Source organism: Triturus cristatus, chromosome 7 (genome assembly GCF_964204655.1).
Source record: "Triturus cristatus chromosome 7, aTriCri1.1, whole genome shotgun sequence".
NCBI classification, from domain to species: Eukaryota; Metazoa; Chordata; class Amphibia; order Caudata; family Salamandridae; genus Triturus; species Triturus cristatus.
This window is the reverse complement of record NC_140590.1, coordinates 1368089381-1368115337: the sequence shown is the minus strand read 5'-3', so window position 1 is coordinate 1368115337 and position 25957 is coordinate 1368089381. Positions and strand designations below refer to the sequence as shown.

The 25957-nt window shown below is 41.9% G+C and overlaps 1 protein-coding gene across 6 annotated transcripts in view; it reads right to left on the bottom strand.

Annotated features, from left to right (window-relative positions):
* The window catches only part of MATN4 (matrilin 4), a 170224-nt gene that overhangs the window by 6433 nt on the left and 137834 nt on the right, over positions 1-25957 (bottom strand). For all 6 annotated transcript variants that reach the window (XM_085619077.1, XM_085619078.1, XM_085619079.1 and 3 more), the window contains 4 exons: positions 20636-20758; positions 16486-16899; positions 9468-9620; positions 6867-6969 (listed from right to left, as the gene is read on the bottom strand). In XM_085619077.1, coding sequence (XP_085475203.1) covers positions 6867-6969; positions 9468-9620; positions 16486-16899; positions 20636-20758 — 793 coding nt within the window. The remainder of the gene's footprint in view (positions 1-6866; positions 6970-9467; positions 9621-16485; positions 16900-20635; positions 20759-25957) is intronic.

The window sequence follows — 25957 nt, the reverse complement described above, 5'->3', positions numbered from 1 at the left end:
TTACCATGTAAAGAGCAACACTGAATAGTTGTATAGTGGACTGTATGGAATGTATGGAGAGGGGCATGGCCTTGTAACAGTACTAGTTTGAAAGAAAGGATATCCTTGTTATTATACAGTCAAATTTACCAAGCACCACAAAAGGAATGATTGCTTCTGCTTATTAAGCAATCTGTACTGTGGGCATGCACAGAAGCTGCTGCTTTAGGTTATCAAAAAAAAGCCTCAGTGAGTCCACTATGCTGTGGCGTCCTTTATAAAAGTGGACGCTGATTCACTAAAACACCAGGGGTAGTGGAAGTGACATCGGGCACCCTTTAATCCGCCAGTAACATAACAGGATTTAAATTTGATCCCAAATGAGGCATTGTGGGAGGAGTAAGAGTGAAAAGTACAGAAAATAAACTGGGCGTGACAACCGCTAGCAAGACTAGCTGCAAACCCAATTGACGCCCATGTCTGTAAACTTTTAAGAAATGTACACATTTTACACCTTTACTGTCATATATAAATTACTTTTCAAGCTGTTCTATGTACTTTCATGACTCGGGGTAACATCCATTTTGAAGTATTCTTGATACCTGTATACCTTGTTAAATAATGATTGTGTTTATGAAACACACCCTTTTTGAACCTAGATACTACTGAGTAAAACGGTAATAATGTTTTCATTTTACTGTTATGATCATGTGAATCTGCTGTACGATTGTATTTTTAATTAATGTATTTTGAATGGGATTGTAAAACGAACAGTTTATTTGGAAAAGAAAATGAAAACATAATTTCAATGAGCAATCAGAATAAACGGATTGAAATTCCAACCCTAAAAGAGAGTCATAAAAATGAAAATATCTCCTGCAGGTAAATCTAATATCAGGCACAGGATGATAACGACTCTATAAGTTTTCATATTTGGTGGGGCATGTGGTGGGTGGAAAGAACATGATGCTGCGAAAGAAAGCAAAAGTTCACACTTTAAAGCTGAGGCCATATTTTGGATGGATCTCCTGTGAATTCTACTTCCTTCCACGGTTCACCCATTTTAGGGGGCAGGGGGGAGTCTAGGTGGCAAACAATACATTTTTCATGATTCTGCCCTTTTTAATAAATAAAAGGAGGGCACATATATGAGTTTAACTCATTAGACATGATGGCAACAGTACCTTCACCACAATCAATCATTCAATGATGTGGAAGGATCAGAACACTTATTCATTGTCAAATATAAACAAAGATAACTCTTAACTGCTGTGAGAATTTATAGATTTCAAGTCACGGGCAGTGGATTTATATGAAGAGGAGCAGCACATAGCAGATGCTCTCATCTGGGAGGACTGCTGTATAATCCAAGTAGAAGTGCTGAAATAAAAGGATTGCAAAGGAAAGGACCAGAACCTAGAGGAGGCTAAAACCTAAAACCCAAGGATATTGCAAGCAAACAAAAGAAGACACCTTTGATTGTGTATTGATGCTTTTGTTCTCAACAATATTTTACAGATACTCTAAGTAGTAGAAATGCATTTGTGGTCTTAGTATGTGGCTTTAAAATAGTTTGGTCGACAAAATAGATGGTGACAGCTAATGAAAGTCACTAGATGAGGATCTCTTGGACTCATCTACACAGTTCAAGAAATCTATGCCCACATTCACGCGTGGATGACCACAAATTCTCTTGAACTAATTTGTGATAAAACTGAAATTTGGTATTCCTACCGACACCTAGGGCTATTTTACATACAATGCACTGGGGGCGCAACAGATTACGCACTGTTTTCTGTGCCCCTCGAACACTGTAGTATTACAGAATTGGCCACAGATGCTTGTGTGGCCCCTTCTATAATACAGAGAGCTTAAGCTTTCCTTAAGGGGCTGTTCCCTCATTTGCATGCAGGCATGGCCCCTTGAGGGAAACCCTGTGCTCCATGCTCGCTCAGAATTAAGGATCTGGGTGCAGAGACAAAGAGGCCATCATGAGGTGCACTGATTGTATGCCACCAAGAGACGTAGCACATTCAGTGAGCTCTCCGACAGCGCCCTTTGAAAAGGGAAAATAGGGTACTTATGGACCACCCCAAAAACACTGCCCTGCAAGTGGGTGCAATCTCTCACTGCACCTACCTGCAGGGGGATATCGTTCCTCCCATGAAGTGCAAGTTTGGTGCCACCAGCCTTGTGAAAGCTGGAATGGCTGCTTGAAAGAGCAGCAATGCCTTCTACTAATGTGCTAGTTTGCAGCTGCCCTGGGGGGGCAACACATTACATGTAAAAGTGTGCCATTGCGCAAGCAGGGACAGTATGCCCTAACTATAATGTGCCCCTAGAGTCTTTCCCACCCTCTCCTGTCTAAAAAACAGATTAGTGTTCCACTCTGGTGGTCATGGTTTTGACTCTACCTTTCAACCCAGTTAAAAGTCATTCCTGTTTTTGCCCAAGTGAAATGATAGCAGGAAATGAGTGCTTGTTTTACTGGTAGCCACTCATAAAGTAGTTGGTTATGCAATCATCTCCTCCAGCTTGAACTACCTGGTTCTTGGTCACTTCTTAACACATCATCTACAAGTGTTTCCTAATATCACATAAAGCTGATTTATCTTAACTAGAAAAAGCACAAGTTCACCTGCGTAGCTAGTGTCACTTTCAAACCACTTTATATAGGTCAGGAGATAGCAGCAACAACCTGCAGACAAGACTAACACCCTATGGGTCCTGTTAAATATAGCTTTTTGGAAGTGTACATGACATTATAGTATATTATCCTGATGTGTCTGCTGTTTTCAATGAGTCATTTAGATTCTAATTGCAGATAAACATTAGATTGTGCTGGGCAAGGATTAAAGATAGGATTCCACCCTTCCTTCTCCTCTTCCTTCCTTCCCCCTTTCCTTCCTTCCTTCTCCCCATCGTTCCTTCCTTCCTCCCCCTATGCTATCTCTCTCACATTCGCTATCAGTCTCTCTTCTTTCCTTCCTTCCAGTTTACAATTGCACCTCGTGCTTTGTTTTATTGTCTACCTCTTATGCGCCTCACTTTTTAGGTCGATCCTGCAACAGTGCTTGGACTCTCTCATGCGAGACAAATTGTTGACAGTAAAGGGCTTGGAGCTTGCCTATTGCTTACCATTCAATTAATTCATTGTCATTCTTCTTTGATGAGCACTAATTGGCCAGTGCATACCAAGCATCACTTCCTTTCCTTTCTGTGGAGCATGGACCAAGCTCAGATTGATTCAACTCAATTATTGTACGTCCACTGCTCGCACTATGATTGAGGTACTATTTTTCCTTCCACCTCCCAACCACCCCTTCTCCTTGTTGCTGCCCCCATCCCCCCACCCTTCCCCATCATCATTGCTCGCTCGTACACCCTCTCCCTTTCCCCACCGTGTCATAGTACTTTTTTATTACTCTACCTTTGTTTTTCCTACAGAGTTGCCTCTGGAAGGCGTGAGGTTTTGTGGGTAAAACACCTATTGCACCAGCCGCAGTCTATAAATGTGGCAGTTTGGCTGCTTTGTAGATGAACCATAAAATTTGCCCTATGCATGGCCTATGCCTCCATCATGATTACAGCTTGTAAGCACCATGCGGTTTTCTTCCAAAGCAACCATGGAACTTTATAATATAAACTATTCAGAATATGTTTTGTCCTTCTGAGGTGTATCTTCTCATTTGCTCCGAGCACGCTCGGCCACCTGTCCCATTTCCCTTCCAGCGCTGCCACATCTATTTTCCTTAGGGTGAATGTTTCAACACAGCACTCTAAGATTTTCACCATCAATCTCACTTTGACAGATTCCACAGGGTTAATGAACCAAGTTTGCTGTGCAATGTAGCCAGTTAATAAATGACTAAATGGCTCACTTCACATATATAGGCCATTAGATTGTAGCTGGAGGCAAGTATCACACAGGAGGTGTGGAGGTAAAGCAGTCATACTACAGAATCTGACGTCATGTCCTATACAGTTTGGAACTTGGGTGATTGCAAGGCCAATATGTCTTGCATATGATGACTTTACAAATGGTAGTAGTGATTGAACCAACCACACATCCTAAAACAAATATCACGCAATGTGAAACCAAACGTTTGGTATGAAACTCACATATAGTTGGGTGCTACAGAGGTCGCACTTATGCTACCAACTAGGTGAACACAGAGTGTGTAAAGAAGCCACACTCAACCAAATTACAAGAGATCCGGAGCACACCATCAAGTAAAGTATAAATATACAGTATAAAATATCGGGATTATGAGCACATTAAATAGGAATTAATGTGTTTGATTCCAGATTAGTGTCTGAAAGCTGGGTAAATTCATATATTCAATGTGGATAAATAAAGACAGAACCAGCAATAAAATGCTCCAAAGGTATTAGTTGAAAACTTGTTGTTGATCTAGTTTCAATGCTGTAGTCCGCATATATGAAGAAACAAAATCTTCTTGTGCACTTTTTAATGCCTTCGTAATCCCGAAAATTTATTGATGCACGTTACTTAGTGGCATGCTCTGGATCTCTTGTAAGTTAAGTCTTGCATATGAGACCCATTCGCTTTGCCAATGTTATTTTAGCCATGTTGTACAGGTGCAACATGTCTGAAAGTTAATTTAGAAAAAGCTCTATAATGCAGCAGTGCTCCTTGCCATGCATCTTGGCTGAAAGTTAAAAAAAATGATGTGATGCGGCGCACTGCTATACTGTCTTTTTTTTAAAAACTAACTATCAAACGCATTGCACTACAGCCGTGCTGGTATACAACCTGGCTATAAACAAATTGACAAAGCAAAACCAAAGGGGATGATGGACGGAGCGCTGAACATTGCAAGCACTCACCCCTAGTCAACTGATCTGGGTTTAATCCATCATCATTCTTTAGCTCACTCCGCCACCCCAGTTCAGACATGGCCATATGCAAATCAGTCTGACCCTGTGCCTCATGGGAACTGTCCAGCCCGAACTGCCAAGCTATGTCTTCCCTGGACGGTTAACTTTTATAGGTGAGACTTAGTGGCTTTGCTAATGCTGTTAAGGTCCAGCTTGACAGCACAGCTTTCACCAGATAGTGATGTGAAAATCATCAGGAGATAGGGGCATTGTCTCAGTCTACATGTTGGGAGCCATGAATACAAGATCTGATACAGTTGAAGTTGTGGGCTTCCTCTAAAAGAGTGCTTGCATGCCTGGAACAATACCCAGAAACCCAGCCAATGTCCACAACACCAGCCAGTCACAAGTATTTGCAAGATCTGGTGGAAATTAATCTGCAGCACTGGAAAGTCTGTGTATACCTTTCAAGCTTGGCTATGCAGCACAGAGGTCAGACTAGCCAGGCTAGCCAACTGCATGCCACACTACACTTATGTTTTGCCTTCTGTGATACCTCCAACCAATACCCACAACACCAGTCAATCCTAATCACCTGCAAGAACTGGTAGCCAATCAATCCAGAGTGCTGGAAAGCAGGCACACACCTCCTCAATTCACTGACCCACTCCTTCTTTAAATAACACTAACTGGCTCACTTGTGTCGCCTTTGCACATTAGCTGTGAGTGGTGTGTCCAGTGTGTCTGTGGAGGGAGAGTGGTGAATCTGTGCAGGGGCTTGTGTCAGAAAGGTGTAAGAATGGTGTGTGAGAGCAGGGTGAGTGTTTTGTAGTGCAAGGTGAGTCTTTTAAGAGTTCATTGTAAACAGTAGGCGAGTTCAGTGGAAGTGGTGCGTGAGTGCAGGGTGAATGATGGGTAGGTGATCGGCAACCAAGTCCTGAATAAGAGATGTATGAATCGTGTGAGAGTGCAGCTTGGGCGTTTTTTTGAGATCAGGGGAGCAGTCAGAGTTTTGGGTGAGTGAAGTGTGAGTGCAAAGTGAGGGGTGTTAGTGCAGGGTGGGTAATGGCTGAGTGTAGGGTGAGTGTGGATAATGAGGGGTGTCTGAGTGCACGGTGAGAGGTGTTTGAGTGAGAGTGAAAGTCTTATTGGAGGGTGAATGGTGTTTTCAAGGGTGAGTGGTATCAGGGTTCAAGGTGAGAGGCACCTAAGTGCAGGCTGGGATGTGTGTGAAGGTGCAGGGTGAGCAGTGTGTATGTGCAAGGTGAGCAGTATGTGGGCGTAGGGTGAGTAGTGCACAGGAGTAGGGTGAATGATGCATGTAAGTAGAGTTCCAGTGTGTGAGTGTAGGGTGGGAAGTGTTGAAGCTGAGATGTGGGAGAGTGAAGATTGAGTGGTCAGCGTGAGTAGCATTTTAGTGGTTTCTGAGTGCATAATGGGATGTGTGAGCAGTGTCTAGGTTAAAGATGAGCTGTGTTTGTGTGCAGTGTCAGAGGTGGGTGAGTTGTGGGTGAGTATAAGGCGAGCAGTATGTGAGGGCAGAGTGTAAAATGTGAGGTGTAAAAGTGCAAGGGACATGGTGTGTGACAGGTTTGTGAGTGCAGGATAGGAGGTGAGCTGTGTGTTTTCGTAACTGCAGGGTGAACAGAGTGTTTTAATAAGCGCAGGGTGAGAGATTAACCCATGTGAATGCCACCTGAGTGGCATGCTTTGGTGAGTGCAGGGTGTAGCACATTAAAGCCAGACCTATTGACATTGGGAATTCTTGTCTTTTACTTACAGCCATGCCCTTTTCATTACACCCTCTGTCTTTCACTCACTATTCACTTTATGCCTGTCATAGATTTTCTATCTCTATGTTTCCTACTCCACCCCCTCTATCCATTCCTTCCTTTCTTCTTTCTCTCTGTCTTGTTGGAGGAATAATTGCATTGGTTACTCCAGGTTGGTATCAAAAAGTAACTCATTCATTCCGTATTCTGAAGTAGCTCACATTGAGGCATTGGAAAAAAGCAAAGGGGTATCATTTTCATAAAAGGATATGTTTTGTTGAGAGGTTTTGCAAAAGTGCAAACGTGCTGGTCTGAAATTGGACAATATTTTCACAGTCACATGGATTCTTTACTTCAACTTCCCCTTGCCCTTCCTCTGTAAAACAAACATTTTTGCATTAGTTGAGCATTTGGTTGGTCACTAATGAAGATATACATAAATATCCCATCAAAAAAATAAAATAACTTTGATCCACAGTGCATTTTCTTCATGTCCTCTTTCAGAAACCGTAGCACATTTCTACTGCCCTATTCCAGTTTTCCAGTGAAAGGCTCAATGTGGCTCAGTGCCTGTCAGAGGGCTTTGTGGGGCCTGAGTCCCAAACTTCATAAGAAGCACCTTTCTGGGTTTGCAGCAGCATGAAAACCTCATTGAAATAGAAACAACATCCAGGGAAAATCTGGAAGCAGCCCAAGCATATAGCGCCACCTATTGCTGGCTGCCGTTATTTCACACATTGTTAATGGTTCACAAATAAGGACTGCTTTGTAGAATACAGATACATTTTGCAACACGTGACCCGGAAAAGCATGGGGCGAGAGGCAAACATCCCAAGATGCCCCCACATGTTTAACTGCTGTGCATGGCACAAGATCAACCTACGTCAAGAGGTTATACTTGTATAATATAAACACAAATATAGCATCGTATCTGTGAAATATATCGTTTGTTTTATATAGGTTTTATAAGAAGACATAGCACAAATTTATGATTCAAATAATCCTCATGCCGTCCTTTGATGCAAGAGCAATGCATATGAAAACTAATTTTTCACTTTCCATACAACACTGCCCTGGGCAGCAAATGCTTCCCCTGCCTCTCACCCTTTCCCCTAGTTTTTCAAAGACCCTGTCAAACCAATTACAATCAGCCTGTTGCATTCCTTGCCATGCCTGCTGCTAGAGTGAAGACAGCATATGTTCAGTAGGACTTACAAAGATGGCCTAGTCACTTGGAGTGTGAGTCCAAACTGAATGAAGAGAGTGGCCCTTTAAACACAGCTGCCCACAGCTGAGCTGTTCAAGTTTTCATTCATGAAATATAGTTTATGTCCAGACCTGAAACTTACAAGATATTGAATACTTCTTATGGCATCTAATTGATCTATGAAAGTTGTTACTGGTTCTTTGAAAAGTAGGACTTTGAGCTTTTAGGATGACTAAAGGATTTGTGATAGATCCTTTCCTAAAGACCATGCAAGGCCTGCCCAAAAGGTTATTTGTAACTTAAGCAATCTGTAGACTTTTATTATGATATTAAAGTGGTAACAATAATATCCCCCCTCCCATACTTTTGCTTTTCCTCCTATCCTCCTTCCCTGTCTGGTGCATATTTCAATGGGACATTTCGTATGACAGTGGATGCACTGTCCAGCTTTGGGAAAGTTATGGAAGTTACACTTAACTTGCCTCCACTGCACCGTGCTGGAAACCTGCAGAGCATCAAATCCTTATGGGCAGGGCCGGAGTGGCCATTGTGCTACCCTGGTGTTTTCCAGGGGGGCTGCAGGCTAGGAAGCTGCTTTCAGAGTTGGAGGGGCTGCCATGACCCAGCCATGAAATATACCCTAACCCCATTCTAGTCGTGGTCTCAAGCTCTTTGGGACCTGCCTGTCCATTTTTACCTGGGTAAATTGTAGTTTGCAGTCAAGCCCTATTTATTTGAAGTACACATTTTGGTAGGATGCCTCAGGGTTTATTGCTCACTTCTTTGTTATAGCGTGGGCCATGTGTGTAAAGTGTGCTCATTCTTTAGTCAGTCTAAGAAAAAGTAAATGAGCACTATTCCATAGAACAATAACAACATCTTACTACAGAATTCAAAAATGTGCAACATGCATAAGTAGGAGCTGTGTGTAAACGTCAACATTGCTATGCTTTCGAGTTGAGTAATTCTCTTCTGTATGAAAGCTGAAATGAATTGGAAAGTGTAATAAAATATGTATATGCTTGCAGCCACCCCTTTTAATCCAAATGAAAACAATATTTTTCTTTCTACTACCAGAGTTCTGCTACTCCTGCCTAAGCCAGTGTGAGCAAGAGAGGCCCCAACTGCTGGTTCTGGGAGCATCCAACTGAGTAGCTCTCGCGAGAACGTGTACTGCACGCAAAGACTCCGGCACCTGCCTCAGGGCCGGACCGGAGACTAAAATGAACCTGGCAAATTTGGTCAAACCGGCCCCACTTTGCCGGTGGCCATGGCTAGAACGAGGCACTCGGGATAGGGCTGGGTAATGGCAGCCCAACTTGCTGAGAGCAGCCCCCTAGCCTGTACCTCACTGAGAAAATGCCAGAGTGGTTGAATGACCAGCCTGGCGCCAACCTATCCTATGATTATCACTTGGTATGATTCACTGAATCCCACTTTTGTGGGCACCTGAGGAAGGCACTGACCCCACCAAAGTACCTGACATATTTGTTGCAACTAAAAAGTGTTCTGACAGTTCTGAATAGAGTATAAAACCCTGTGCCGGACAGCGTTTTTGTCCATGAGAATTGTTTGCGTACCCACTTCCTTCACTTAAGGTATTTTGCTTGTCGCTTTTGTGTTTTTCGGTGTGGCATGAAGGTATATATACTTCAATGGGTACAAACCTGGACAGACATTCAGTTTCAAGTCTTCAGCAATGTGATTGATTGCAGTGAAGTCAGATGTGTAGTAGAAGTGTTTATGGACAGGCTCCGATGCAATCTCCTTCAGCTCATCCTCTACTGCCTTCCCTACCCCAACCGCATACATAGTAATTCCTAAAGAGCCAAAGAAAGTTCAACCGAAAATCAGCTTTTGCGGATAAAACTTGTGCAACATAGCAGAACAAAACACAACATAACATGGTACAACATAACGAAACATAAAATAACCTAATTTAACATTAAGGGTCCTTTCTCACAAACACTTTAGTATCATGAATCTGGCAGCACTGGAAACACAGCAGCAAAAGGGCTTGAATAACAATGGAGTCAGAGGTGAAACTGTGATTTTTGTATCAGGTTGATGGTTTGTTGTATTGTGTTTTATTGATGAAACCAATTACTTGGATTAGTTATTGCTAATCATCCATGCATTCCATCTACACTTCTTCGCCAAAGTTCTTATCTTCATGAGGATAAACTTAGCAGCTCCTAATCAAGTTATTTATAATGATCTGTGATTATAGCTGGATGTCTGAACATTTTGAATGTATTTCACTCAGTGGACAAGGCGGTTCACCAAATTTGACACGCTAAGGACCAAGTCCCCTCTCCCCACCTCGGGGGTCGGCAGAATTCTTTGCAACCAGACGGTCCTCGTGTGCTGATACCATCTACCCTCTTACAAATGATGCTGAGGACTCAGTTGCATTCAGTATTTAGGAAACTTCCCTCCAGTACAATAGTCTGATGATCTTTAATGGGGGGCAGGAGTCTATAGCAGTCTCCACTGCTAGGCCTGCAACTCAGTCACCTCAGTAATTTCTGCTAGTCTTTGTGGTGAAGACCAGTGGCTGCAAAGAGTTTGGCTTTGAGAATCACACGATACATCACAGGGGTCACCACTGAAGTCCATGTGATCATTCAGTGACTCTCCTACCATCAGGTATTCTGCTGTGGAATACCTGGTCATGGGTCTGTTGGAGAATCCTGTTTGAAGAAGGCGGTATACAATGTAGATGTCTGTGTACATGGGCACTTAGGATCCGCAAGAAAACTCCTCTGATAGCTCAGAGCATATGGATTTTAGAGGGTTTTTTAAGAAATTCTAATAAAAACAAGCGTAACCACTTCAGCCCAATAACTATGCCTTCTTTAGATAGGTGCACACTGTAGTTATTGTACCATTAACTAAGTGTCCCGCCATAGGCACAGAAAGGCACATTTACAGAAATCAAATTTTCAATTAAATGATGACATTGAATTTGATATTAGAAATGGCTATGCTCAGGGCTTTAAGTGGGCCGGGTCTCACCGGGTCTGAGCACTGGCAGTTTTTTAAAGGGGGCCCCAAAATGGGTCTCTATCGGGCTCTGTTTTGAACCCTAGCACAGCGTTCCATTTTTTTCCGGACTTCAGTGACAGTAGGCACATCGATGTGTGCGCTGCTCACACTGCTCACTTCTCACTAGTGGAAAAGTTATGGCATGAGGTCATGCCAAGTGAGGAGAAGGGAAATCCTTTAAAGAGAGTCATTTTCTCTCTGGATTTCCCTTCTCATTTTGAAACTCAGGAGCAGCAACATCATCGTGGTGTCACCAGGGCTTTAAGTGGAAGCTTTTTCAATATTATATAAAAGCCATAGTTGCTGCTTTTTTATCTAATGCAACTAACAACCATTGACAAAGTCAATAGTCCTGACTTGTTGTAGGTATGTTACGTGTTGTAATATATTTAGATGCGATGACAGAAACAGCAAAATACAAGTCGGGCGGCACACTATGCTCAGCACAGATTTTTAGATCGTGTTTTAAGCCACGCCCTTAATTACATTGGCCACGCCCCTTTGAGAGACCCTCCAGTTTTTTCATCCCACTTAAAGCCCTGGCTATGCTCTTTTAAGGATGGTTACAATAGGAGGTTCTAGCCACTTTACTGGGCCCCGGGGGAGCTCCAGCACATGCGTTGTGAGATACCGCTCCAAAATGTTTGGGGTTTCCTCCTCCCCTTGCAACAGTCATTTGTAAGGCCTTTTCTTATAATCTGGCGCCATCATGTGGACATGTATAATGGTGCAGGAAAGCAGGTATTGGAGCTGAGATCAAGGCAAAAAGATGGACTGGAGTGCGACCGAGAGTAATTTAAAAGGGACCCTCTACCCATCACATTTTGCTGTTCAGGCGTTTCTTAGACAGCCTTAAAGTAGTAAGTTTTTTCTGTCTTTCAATATGGTTGGAGACCGACTTGCTTAAAGTGAAATCACTACTATAGCAACCAACTCCTTTCAGCCCGGCTATGCCATCAGAGTTTTTTCTCTCTCTCTCAATACATCATAGAAAGAATAAGAGACCCTTTCATTTTCGGAGCCAGCTCACAGGCATCATTCCTTTCCCTTTAATATGTATGGGTGTTTTGCTTTTTGTGAATGACTTTATGAATAATCAACAGATGTGGAATGAACGGTTGCCTGAATTTCGAATATGACAGCAGTAAGTCAGAATACCGCCCCGTGGCATAGATGCTCCAAGTAATGCTTCATGCTCATCTGTATCTCTTGGTCTTGATTTTTCTATAGGTCTATAAGCCCACATATGCCGGCGTTGGACCCCAATTCTTGGGGATCTGGAGCGGTGGCAAAGGGAAAGCAGCAGTTAGAGTGTGAGACCAGTCCTTCCCTTTTTGTGAGATGCCTGCACTCACAAATTGAGAAACATTAGCACTTAGGACACCTCACTGGGAGCGGCTCTGTTGTGATTAACAGTGTATGAAAGGATACATAAAAAGCTGACAAACCGACAGTGTGCATCAGTATACATTCTATACAGCTGCATACGTGTCCTCTTTGGTCACGTGTCTAGAAGATTAACACCAAATATATTGAGGTGATTCCACCTTGAGATCAGAACATCTATATAAGATACAGGAGATCAGGAATTTGCTAGACATTATACCAAATGTACATTACGTTTTGTGGAAATGTATTGTCCCTGTTAACCAAATGAATCTGTCCATACTTTCTCAATGATCATTACCAAACTAAGCCTGCTTCACTAACGCAGGGATGGATCAATCCTCTCATTGAAAGAAAAAAATGCTTGGACATGATCTGTCAATTTATTGGGGAAACGGCAGCCACATTTTACATGAGGCAGAGACACCGAACAATGCTTCTTAATTTTTGAGACTGAGCGCCTGATTTAGAGTTTGGCAGAAGGGTAAACTGGGACAATTGTGATTGATATCTAACCCATATTCTTACATGCATTGTATCCTAATGCACTGTAATAGTGTTATCAAACCTGGCTTTATAAGCTCTTGGTCTCTGCACATATCTGGATTGGTCTCTGATTGTGAGTGCCAGGCTACTCCCTAGGTGACAGTTCGGGCTATATAAGTCTTCAAGCTCCTCACCCACGCACACAAGGCACTCCACAACACCAGACCAGCATACCTCAACAGACGACTCAGCTTCTACACCCCCACCCGCCAGCTCCGCTCCGCCAACCTCGCCCTCGCCACAGTCCCCCGCATCCGAAGAGCGACCTCCGGTGGCAGAGCGTTCTCCCACCTCGCCGTCAAGACATGGAACACCCTCCCCATCCACCTACGGCAGACCCAAGACCTGCTGACCTTCAGAAGACTCCTCAAGACCTGGCTTTTCGAGCAGTAGCAGCATTCCCCACCCCCCCCCAGCGCCTTGAGACCCTCACAGATAAGTAGTGCGCTTTACAAATGCTATGATTGATTGATTGATTTTTTTTTTTTTTTATCATCTGTTTTTATTAATTTTTCCCAACACAAATACAAAAATTCGGTTCACTGACATACGAGTTCCCTTATTGAAACAGCATTACGTAGTGCACATAATAGGAACATAGTTGGGTCGCAGCATGGAAACTCCACCCAGGTGAACTGATCCCCTAATGGGGCACAAATCTTAAACATTGATATGTGCAGTCCTTCATGCCCCCACAGGAGCACGTCAGGATACCCCGTTGAGTCCCTCAGCCGAATCCATAGCTACTTTCCAAAAACAATAATGAAACAAACATAGAAAACCTCAACCACCTCAAAAGTAGACCAGCTCTGTTGTTCCTATCACCGTCCCTGCCCCCCGTGTAGTCCCCCTCTCCCCTGATGGTGTGGAGTGAATAACATGCGGCACATAATCGTGCGTTTAGGTGCGTATTCCCACATCGCTCAATTGAGGTGTAAGTTGTGCGTGGCACCCTACGAGATCACTCCGACGGATCTCCTGTTGCCCGTCGTGGCGTCGACCCCCCCCCCTGCCTGCTCATCCCTCCCATCTCCCTCCTCAGCATGCCTGAGCGCCTGAAGTAGCTCTTCCCACTGCGCGGCTATGGGCATCTTCCTCAACCCTAGTGTCTCCTCCTGTCTGATGGCAGTTCCCTCCGCTCCGGCCCATTGATTGATTGATTGATATAGTAATAATAATAATCATAATCGCTGTCTTATTTGTAATGGAGTACCAGCCGCAAACTCTATATTAGCCCCGAAATGTTCTGAACAGAGAATCATGTTCCATCGGCTGAATTTTATACAGTTACTCATACGATTCTTAGAGAAAGTCTATTATCAGCTGATGCCTCATCTATTAGTTCCTTTGGCTTAAAAGAACATCAACGGGGAGCTGTTTCTAGTGTTTTGCAGAGGTCAACAGCATCCTCAATGCTCTCTAATAAATGCATGAAACCCTCCATGAAATTCTTGAAGGTCAGGCCTTTGAATTCCATGCTCATGCGGATGATACGCTTCTGTTTCTCAATTCTCATTTAGTGTTGACAGTGATGCAATTGTCAGTTTTAGGTAATCAAAAAGTGAGTGGATTTTAGTTGTCTCACTCTAAAGTAAAACAGCTGGATGGCTAAAGAGATAAGAGAGTTTAAAATCATCCAGAAAGACTCACGAAAGGGACAGCCAGAAATAGATCCCATTTCACCCACACCTTAAAAAGACTGCAATGGTTTCCTGTTGAAGAGAGAACCTTGACTGTTCGATACAGAAATATTTAAAAATAGTATACAGCTAATATGGGTTTGAGGTCTTCCTCACTGGGATTGCTAATGGTCACCAGGTGCCAGAGGGACACATTGGGTGGCATGACAATGCAAGAGATGAGGGCACAGAAGCGGAATGCCTTGTTTTTCCTGGACAAACAAACTAAAGAGGCATTGTGCTTCAAAAAGAGGTTGAAGGCTTAGGAACCATTTCACAAAACAGCCGTAATTGACCATTCTCTTAAATTATTAACTGTTTAATTTGACGTTCTGCTTGCCTGGAGAATTCGCTAACCATCCCTTGGCCAAAAACACACAAGTTCTGACTGTATTAAGTAACAGTTTTATGTGTACAGAATTCACTAAAAAAAAGCTACACTTATGTTTTATTTTCATAGCGGACGTTTCCGTATTTTGCGATTACTTGTAAAGTACACAGTATAAGATTGGGGATGTTACACAATTTTTAATTAACTCTAGAGATTCTTTCTTATCTACTTATATGTCCCTTCTGTGTGAAAATGAGAGCGGTTGGTGTTTAGTCCTACACTTTCTGCAGCACTTTCTACATACAGTTAAGTGTGCATGCAAATGCGGCAAATGTACGTACAAGAGTTTGTGAATATTTTAAGAGGTCCCACTTAATTTATTGTGTACCACATCTTTTTTACTTTCCTGCATACAGTAAAAATAATGAAGCATGAGATATTCCTCAATATAGGTGTACATCAGCTGTCATTCAAAACTATTTCTCTTTGAATCAAGCCGCAACATTGTCGGCCATGTGTAAAATTCCCCATCCTGGTGCTGCAGTTTGCATGGACTCCTGTTGGCATAGACAAATTACAGATGTATCCAACTGATTTGGATTTAAGGCAATGCCAATGAGTTCCCTTTAAAAAGGATAATTACCTATTAGTTTTACTGTGACTGTAACTGATATGTTTATAATGGTGTTCTGCAATTCGTGTATAACAATATGTGTCTAATTTCCTTATAATCAGCGACTTGTGATGCACCCAGCCGCCAATTTTAAAGATATGACATCAGAATTAAACTGTAATAACATATTACAGTTGAGTACTGACGTCACAGTGCCTGCTGCCAGAGCCAGCATCCAAGGGGACAGGCAGGTCAGGTCATGTCAAGGAGCAGCGTCTCTTCTCTTTTTTCTGCTCTGTTTTTCTAGCTGTACAGTGGCAAGCAGAAATAAGATATTTGTGGCAATATACTTATTTTTTGTACTCCTTGCATAATTGGCAAGTCAGAATCTTTCTGTATGTTTGTACTGTGCTTTATATTAAGAAGAACTAATTAGTATTAAACTGCTTCTAATATCTTTTTGGAGCACATATCTGGCAGCTTTTTGGATGTGTTTAATTTTGCGCTTGCGATTATATATGTATTCTTCATGTTAGCAAACATGCTCTCTCTTTCATATGAAAGAGCTACGCACCAAGGATTTAAGTGTTTTGTGGGAAAGGTGACTGTGTGACAATGTATTATAAGGAATAATGTACCCATTGCTGTACAAGATAAGAATATTGCAAGTCACCTTGGAGTTCCATAACCTTATAAAGGAACTCATCCTTCAGCCTCCTTCCTCCATATGGTCACGCAACTCCTTGGTGACTTGCAACATCTTTATAATGTATGGCAGGGGGTACTTTATACCATACACAATTACAAATGTGGTTGACTTCAATTAATAAGTATTGTAAAGTAAAAAACTGAAACATATATTTTAGACTTATTAAGTATGTCTATTCCATTTGAATGCATTTTTAAAATGTGTATAATGTGCTTAATGTCACTTCTTGAAATTAATCAATTTTCTGTTATTTATGATTCAGCATTCTAAAAGAATTAAAACAACGATGTTATATACATTCTTTCTGTTATTACATTTTTGGGGGGTTTTAAAAAAGTAGTAGTAAAAAAATTGCATTTATTTGTTTACATACCTGTTTCTTTAGCTTTTTTGGCCCATTCTGAGATGCTGTCTTGGGATCGGCCATCTGTGAAGACCAGTCCGATTCTGGGTACATTTCTGGAAAGCGGTCTGGCCCCTGCTGCCTCAGAGAAGCTCTGCTCCACCATATGTTGTAGGGCTAGTCCTGTCATAGTACCCTTTTCCATATACTCAATGTTCAGTACAGCATTCTTGACATCTTTAGCAGTTTTAAATTGATTCAGATCAAACTCTGTGCGCACTCGGCTTGAATACTGAACCAGCCCGACTCGTGTGCCCTGAGGAGATATGGCCAGAGAATCTACGATCTTTGTCACAAACTGCTTCACGAGTTCAAAGTTTTGAGGTCGAACACTTTTGGAGCCGTCAATCACAAACACTAAATCCACATGAGATGTTGTACATCCTGAAAAGCAAGCAAAATGACAAACAATGATTTAACAGCTGGAACCTGTTTTAATTAATCTATAACTAAGCATTTAACTGAGAACTGTGTATACCATGCACCATTGTAAAATTCTAGTGACTTTTCAACCTTTTTTTATGGGCTAACATTATTCAGCAAGTAATTTTTAGGCTTCATACTTAGTCAAAGTTATAGGAAAACGTAAGGCGCATTGGCCTTGGGGCAAACAATTAAGGGCTTAATGGTTTGTACCTAAAATTTGAAAATATAGGTAAAGAAAGCCAGTTGTGGTGATTTCTCCCCATAACCCTATTTGCTCTGTTTTCCAAATGAGTAAAATCCCATGATTTTGGATCTATCTTGGTGAATTTCCTTCGGGAGTGAGAATACTCCCTGCAATCTATTTGGTTTTTAAGATCACATAGATCCTTTGTTGATCTTCTACAGGGGGAAGTCCTTTTTACCACTAGTACCCCTTTTCACCGGCCGTCTACTTCTGCGTATATCCAAGTACATAAACTCCTTCCTATTACACCTGAGAACCCTTTGGGTGGTCTTCCCCCAAACCTTTTGCCTTCTCACCTCCTGTTTGTTGACATTTGTTTTTGTTGGCTTTAAGACTCTGTGCACTTTACCACTGCTAACCAGTGCTAAAGTGTTCGTGCTCACTCCTTAAAACATGGTGCAATTGTCCTACACCTAATTGAGATATTACATTTACTTATAAGTCCCTAGTAAAGTGATGCAACATGTACCCATGGCCTGTAAATTAAATGCTATTAGTAGGCCTGCAGCACTCATTGTGCTACACACTTAAGTAGCCTTTTAAAACATGTCTCAGGCCTGCCAGTGCAGCCTGTGTGCAGTTTTAAACTGCCAATTCGATGGCAAAATAAACCTTTTGTCAGGTCTAAAAACTACTGTTTTAATACATATGTCACCCGAAGGTAGCCCTTAAATAGCCCAGAGGGCATGGTGCAGTGTATCTAAAAAGTTGGATATGTACTTTAGAATTTTACATGTGCGGGTAGTGAAAAACTCTTAAATGTGTTTTTCTCTACTGTGAGGCCTACCTCTCCCATAGGATAACATTGGGTTACCACATTACATTTAATAAGTGATAACTTTTGAGTGAGAGCAGGTAGTAATGTCATGTTTACACTCAAAAAGAATTGCAATTTAAAATCCTCTTTAATGGTAAGGTTGGATGTTAATTCGCAATTCTAAAAATGCCACTTTATGAAAGTAGACACTTTCCTGTCCTATCCATTTGATGCTTGTAGCCTGTGTCCTGGGTCACATGAATAAGTGCAGTTGGAAGTTAGTCTTTGTGTATTCCTTACAGACAATGTATCAAAAATGGAGTAGGTGTTGGCATGGTGAGCAATCCTGCCAGAAGGGGTGGGGCAGTGCTGTTCCCTGCCCCACTTACATTTCAAAGGGGCTGCCTCCAGCACACTCACAAATAACTTGACACCCATCTATTGCCCAGTCGTGGGACATGAGCAGGGGAAGGCAGATGTGTGAAGAAGCCTAGAGGTTTCTTCTACTGCAAAGCTAGTACTAGGTATAAATAGTGCCCCCTCAGACCAATTCTTTAGTCCACCCCTGGACCTGTGGTCACTACAGAAGAAGGACTGCCGTGCTATGACCTCTACCCCAGAGCATAACATGGTACCTCTATCTCTACCTATATTCTAGCATCTCTTCACTTCATCCCTTCTCAATGACCCCTGCCTCTTTTTCTTGTGTAATTTGCTTATCACCCATGTCTCCTCTTTCTGGTATGTTTTTATTAAATTCCTAAATTTGAAGAAATGAGGTTTCCCTATTATGGATATATTATGGAGTTATACCAGCCTGGGGTTGTGCGGCTGGTGCTCTTCATTTCAGATTTTCTCTAAGAGCCAAATTAATATTTTGTTAGATATTTTCACCCTAACTCGTAGTTTTAATATCAGTGTGATATTTGGGCCTCATGAAAACAAATCATCTTGTGCAAGCAAATATTATGGATCTTTTCGGCTTGACTTTAAAGAGACGCTATTTTGTTTAACTAAGATTTAACCTTTGAAAATAATACACTGAAAATGATCCATTAAAACACTGAAAAAGCAAGTCCAATTGTCTGTTCTTTTCCTGTCCAAGCTGTTTTGAAAAATAAATTCAATGAGGAAGTCGCTGGAAAAATATAAAGCAAACATATAAGATGGAGATGAAACAAGAGAGGGGAAAATGCATCAGAATAGCATAAATAGAAAATACATGAGAGATTTGGCAAGAAGTCATTTGTTAGCAGAAGAATAGAAAGAGAAAATAAGCAGTCCCTCCTTCCTCTTAGTATCCCACTGAAAAATCAAAGTAGAAAAATACTAAGAGTATCCATTTTCAAGAATGTGGGGGATATAGCTTTGAAAAAAGGGGACAACAGGAAGCAACCCGTTAGTCATTTGCTTTTTGATGCTTAAACAGGAGGTTCTCTAATTCCTTTATAAATGTAAAAGGACAATATGGCCTGATTGAGAGTTTTTCAGGTTGGTACTCCGTCACAATCATGAGGGATAGTTCACCGGGCTTATTACAATCGCCTATGCTCATAATGCGCTTGTAATAAGACAGACTGGGATAACTGTCATGTTTGTGATGGAGTAACCCATCTGCGAAAACTCTTAATAAAGCCCTATGTTACAATCACCGGCCTTCTGAAGCGAAAAAAATAGATCACTACATTCACAAAGAGAGTGTATCATACATCTGAAAGCCATTCTGGTTTATTGCACAGCTGTCAGTATCACTTAAAGGCTGATAGAATCTCAGGCACTTGGACCATCCTTTAAAGTTATTGCCAAATATTACCAGCCCTGAGGATTTTGTACTTCCCATGACATGCAAAAAGAGGGAGCGGCAAAGCTGCCTCTCCCTCTTTGATATTTACTGTTAAGCTGCATGCATTATTGGTGAAGATTACTTTTTTTTATCCAAGGAACATGCAGCTACATGTCTCTTGGTGACAGTGGCATGCTGACACAAAAATTGCACTGATTACACTTTGGATACAAACATGTTTCACCTATTTTTCAAAAGAGCAGGAGGATGACTATCAGATGTAAAAGTAAATTATGCTGCTGAGGTAAAGTAAATAAGGAATGCCATATCCTCTATCTAAGAAACCATAGCAAGAGTTTGCAATGGATAGCAGGTGGTATGTTGGAAATAGGTTTGTTGGAAAATAAGGCATTAGCTTATCCTTATAAAGACCAGCAATTTACAACTACGGATGGGACAGGTATTGGTTGAGGCACATGCCACCAACCAGTTATTTTTGGTAGTTGATGTTAATGTTTGGTAATCCATACCAGTGGTTTAAAATATTTGGAACCTATCCAATAGTGGTTTAAACACTGTGTTGATCGGTTCATAACACGAGAGAAAAGATAAAAAGCCAGGACTTTGACAAGAAGAAGAATTAATAAAAAAGTAAAAATAAAGATTACTGTTTCGTACAAGTGCAATTAATAAATAAGCAAGCAGAGCAAAACATGGAAACATTGATTTGTAGTAAAAAAAAAACATTTGAATATAGTTCTGTAAATTTGTGGGTACAGAGTGAGTTTTCACATCGAAGCAGGGCCCACAAAGGTTTAGGATAAATGTAACAATTAGCTATGCAGTAAATGTCATATTGATATACTTATCATGGCTAACTTAAAGATACAACATCCACTTGGCTACTTACCATCACATGTCTTTCCATCAGCTTTGAGCTGTCGTCCCTCTGGACAAATGCAGTGGTAGGATCCCGGTGTGCTGACACATTGAAACTCACATCCATGTTCCACAACATTGCACAGATCATTGGCTAGAAATTAAAAGATATACAAACAATTACTCATTCCTTCTTATTTAATACTATGTGTATTGTTGTTAAACATGTGTATTACAATCTGTACTTGGGTTAGTTGGGTGTATATTTATTTATTGTGATGTTTTGTTTGGTGGCGGCTTGTGCTGTTGCAGCCCCTTTGCAGCAAAAGGCAAAATATAGATCGAAGGGTAGTTTTAGATTTTTGGAAGAAAGAAGCAGGAATTTCCTCTACTACAGAGGGGAACTTTCTTTTAAGTGGAGAATTAAAGAATTGGGGAATGGCGGGCCCTTTTCCGCTTTGCTTGGCTATTCCATAGAACATGGAAGAGATTAGCTAATGCTTACTAACACTAAGTTTGGCAAGAAGACATTTTGAAAATATGAGAGAAAAAAAGTAAACAGAAAATTTAATTGGAGGAGTGGTGTTTTAAACATAAATGGATGCATACATGTGTGATCAATGCCAATGTGCCAAACTGAGGTGGGTTATGTCCAAAATAAGGATGGATTCAGATGCGGACCAAATGATTACCAGCGGCTGAAATAAATTTAAGCATTCCATCCATCACTGTTTTATATACTTATTGTGTCACCGTAAGTGGGCCGGGTGTGCCAGATGTGGGTCCCGTGCACACTGTGTCACTGAAGCCAAGCTTTATCTGGCTGATGAGCCCATAACTAGGATGAAACTGGTTCTTTGTTCCTTGTGTTTCGGTTCAGGAAGGACTGAGCTTGGCAGTTCGTTCTGGACTGTTCCTATTGGAGCAGGGTCGAGACTGATTTGCATATAGCTTAGTCCAAACTGAGGTGGCATGGTGCGCAAAATAATGATGGATTGGGATGCAGCCCGAGTGATTAATAATAGCTGAGTTTAATTCAAGCATTCCATACATCACTGTATTGTATACTTATTGTGTTGCCCTAAGTGGGACGGGTATGCCCAGATGTGGGCCCTGTGCACACTGTGTCAGTGGAACCAAGCTGTACCTGGCTGATGAGCATAACTTGGGTGAAACAGGTCCAAGGATCTGGCTTGGCAGATCAGGCTGGGCTGTTCCTATTGAAGCAGTGTTGAGACTGATTTGCATATAGCTGGGTCCAAACTGAGTTGGCCTTGTGTGCAAAATAAAGATGGATTGGGATGAGGCTTGAGTGATTACCAGTGGCAGAGATTCATGCATGCATTCCATCCATCACTGTTTTGTATACTTATAATGCCAATGTGCAGCAAATTCAGAACTACTGTAGTAACAGTTGGGAATATCGTTGCTTGCATGGCCTTCAATCAAGAGTGCACAAGCATGAGCTGATGTTACTCCCAGCACCATATAAAGGGTCTCAAACACTCAAAGGCCTTTTTCTTGATTTCGACTTTACAGCTCTTAAAAGTTGGATGCAGTGAGAACCAATTGGAAAGCAACTATAAACTGACTTGAGTACTGCTGTAAGTGTGGGTTATACTACACCCACCAGGATCTGGCTAGCCTTTCCTCAAGCAAATAGATTTTGCCCTTCTGTACAGTAGCTTTGGGTAGGGATTGTTTTAAAACATAAGCTCGGCCTTAAGTATGGCAGATCCTATGTTACTGGAAACTGAGGTTATCTTCCTAGGTCTGTGCTGGAGCGTGGAAGACTGGATCTGGGACCTGTAGATTAATTGCTCCATTTTTCGGGGATCTTTGTTAGCAAAATTGCTAACACGGAAGTAGAAAAACCTTGAACCTATTACAATTCTTGAGTGGGCGCTACGATTTAGCTATATTTTGACAATTGTAGGGGTTATTAACATTACGTGTAGGGGACCGGTTCTGGAGGTACAGCCAGATACCACCACAAAAAAGTTAGTGCTTGTCAAGGCACCATGAGTTATGCCCTCTAGACGCAGCACAATGTAACAAGACTAAGTTTAGTTCTTAGAAAGTTACAGGTAATGGTGGTGGGCCTCAGGACCAGCGGTTGCCACCCCTGGCAAAAAAGAATCCATAGGGGCTTCATGCCTAGACCCCGGGAGTCCTTACGGCAGTACCCCGGGATGAAAGTGACAGTGCCCTGTTATTCCCAAGAGCAGTTGTAAGCTTGAGCAACCAGGGGCTTCCTTTTAACAGTTCGCCTCTGCATGTGAGTTATTTTCTTGAACTATGGGGGTCCAGATGTGGGGTGAACACCCAAAGGTTCAGCACTAGATGTCATGCATTCATGTTCCTCATTGCCTAATCAGGCAAGCAGACAGCTTAGGTCATACCAACACTGCCTGCCCTTGGATTGCCCGTAAATTAACTCATTACCGTATCAAATAAACCTGCAACATATCTTTCCCCAAACAAGCTGGTGTGGTCTCGGTCATTCTCTTATGGACTTTTCCTTTGCATGCATTTGTTTGGTGTAATTAAGTATATGTTCCTGGCTATGGAATATCTGTGTTATGGTGCTGGCTGTGCCACAAGTAAGTCGATAATTTGGCAGGCAGCATCTTAGCACAGCATTCCCCTGCCAGGCTGTACACCCCTCTAATATACTTTATCCCCCTCAGGGTAGGTTGGGGATTCGTGGGGGGATAGGGTTGGAGTGCTTGCACCTGGGAGGAGGTCTTAACCCCCTCAGGGAGTCTATTTCAGGGCAGGAGCCTCCTTATATTCATCATGGCTCCAGGGATTGCCCTCTTTAGGCAAGCCTGCACAGCAAAATCCACCCTACTACTTACCCTTATTGACTTGTTTGATCAATGATGTAAATTAAGTGTTGTGATGTTTTATTTTATCTTATTCTGCATTGCAGGTAGCTACAGGGTGATTCAAAGGACTTTGCTGAGTAAAGCAAGTACAAGAAAGAGCTTATAGGGGCTTCATGCGGAATACCCCAGGCGGCCTTACAGCATGGCCCCGGGATGAAAGCAACAGCGCTCCATTATTCCAAGGACAGTTGTAAGTCTGAGCAAATCGAGGTTTGACTGGTAACAATCTACCCCTGCATGTGAGTTCTTTTCCTAGACTATGGGATCCAGATGTGGGGTGAACACCCAAAGATTCAGCACCAGATGTGTATTCCTGGTCCTCATTGGCTAATCAAGCAGGCAGCCAACTTAGGTCATATCATCACTGGATGCCTTTTGATCAACCTTAAGTCAACATATTATCATACCAAATACACCTGCAACATAGCTTTCTCCAAACAAACTGGTGTGGTCTCAGTCATTCCCTTGAGGACTATTCCATTACATGCATTTGTTTGGTGTAATTGAGATGTTGTGCCTGGCTATGGGATATCTGTGCTGTGCAGTAAGGTAAATAGAGGCTGTTCTTCAGAAATTGGAATTAAAGAACCATCTGGGAAATGGCCAAGAGGTCTTATCACCCCGGTTTGTGGTTTACACATAAGACAATGCATATGCATCACTGTATAATGTGCAGGAAGGAACACACATGTTTCACTACGTACCACAAAACGTCTGCAACTAACCCTTTTCCTCAGGCTTCTTACAAATATCAATGTAGTACTTATATAGCGCTGTTCATATATCAAGGCTCCATATATAACGGTGGGCATTCAGTACAAAAAGACTTGCTCAGTTAGAAAACACTTCCAGCTTCATTTAATCAGGTGAGGAAAAGGCATGTGCAGATCTACAGTGACTTTTCTAAAAATGGATTGTGAATTTACCAGAGGTGAAGAGATTTAGAGGAAGGAGTAAAGTAAGTCACCGCGATGAGGTTCTCACGTTAGTGCCCCCCAGGCATTAATCACTATAACCCACACAAAATAATCCTAAAAGCTTACTGTTCCACTGAGAAGCTGATGCTGGAATGTGGTGTTATGCTCCTTAAAGTGACTGTGGAATGCAAACTACAGAAGGTATTTAAGTGATCTTTAGGGATCATGTACTTATCCTGCCTACCAAGCCCGGCGATGCATTCTTCAGAAAGCCCCACGGTTTGCAATCTGATCACAAAAATATTACATGACGGAATGAGCACTGAGCTGTATAATTTACGTGGCCGACTGATGTCCTTTCGTATATATATATATATATATATATATATCATGTGAGCTAGATCTTGTTTCCCTCCATTACAAAGGCTATAATCAGTAGAGGTCTAAATCATTTAATACATATTTAATATATTTTAATACATAAAACTAAGTACATTTCTGATAGGCACGGGATGTTTGTATGTATGTTCAGTGGTCTCTGCTCTGGCCAACAAAGGTTCAGTTATTTGGTTGTCGCAAGTTATACATGCCTTTTACTATTGTCTCAACACCTCAAGCAGAGACACGGACTCACTGCACTTACGTAAAGAGGTGCAGCCATGCTTTTCAGGTACTATCTGACAGAATCCTCATAATTAACAAGCATTGGCAATGCCAATCTGTTTCGCTTGTTTAAAAGGGGAAGGAGTAGTTTGGTAATATCCTGGCGTCAAAAGCCACAGGTTAAGGCACGGGTGCTTGCTAATATCAAATGCATCCGTCTTGGAGCTGAACCCATTGCTTGACCCCTGGATTTTGACGCTACTGTTTCACCAAACCACCAGTGTTTTATTTAAGCCGGTGTTTGCCGGTGGGGGCAACAGCACTTATTTTTGGGGGCCGTCACTTATTTTTCCGCATCAGGCATTTACTGCGAGCAAAAGGCACATATGGGGAAGATGAAGGAAGAGAAAGACCGAAAAGCGTAACAAAGGGAGAAATTACAAGGCGGCAAGAGTGAGCTGAAGGGGCAGGCAGTGGCGGCTCATCCGCATCATGGTGCAAGGGTGCCTGCATTATTGGGATGATTGATTTTGTACAGGAAGGGACATCTTTCTGCACAAAAACAATCACAAGAGATGTTTTCCTCGAACACATGACGTTACAACGCAAGCAATTACAACGCATGCTTTTACAACGCGGTTTTTACATCGCAACTACCATTACATTGAATGATTTTACAATGCATGCCATTACAAGGCATTTTTCAAAATCTACCATTACAACACGTTCCATTACAAGGCATACCATTACAACACTTACCATTACAATGCATATTACTTTTAGGGCAACAGGAGGGTACGTGTTGGATAGTGTAGGGGTAAAAATTACTATTCCTACTCCAGTGGGTGCCACAGAAAGCAAAGTGTTGGATAGTGTAGAGGTAAAAATTACTATTCCCACACACCCCAATACCCATACCCACCCTAAAACTGAAAAATCTCC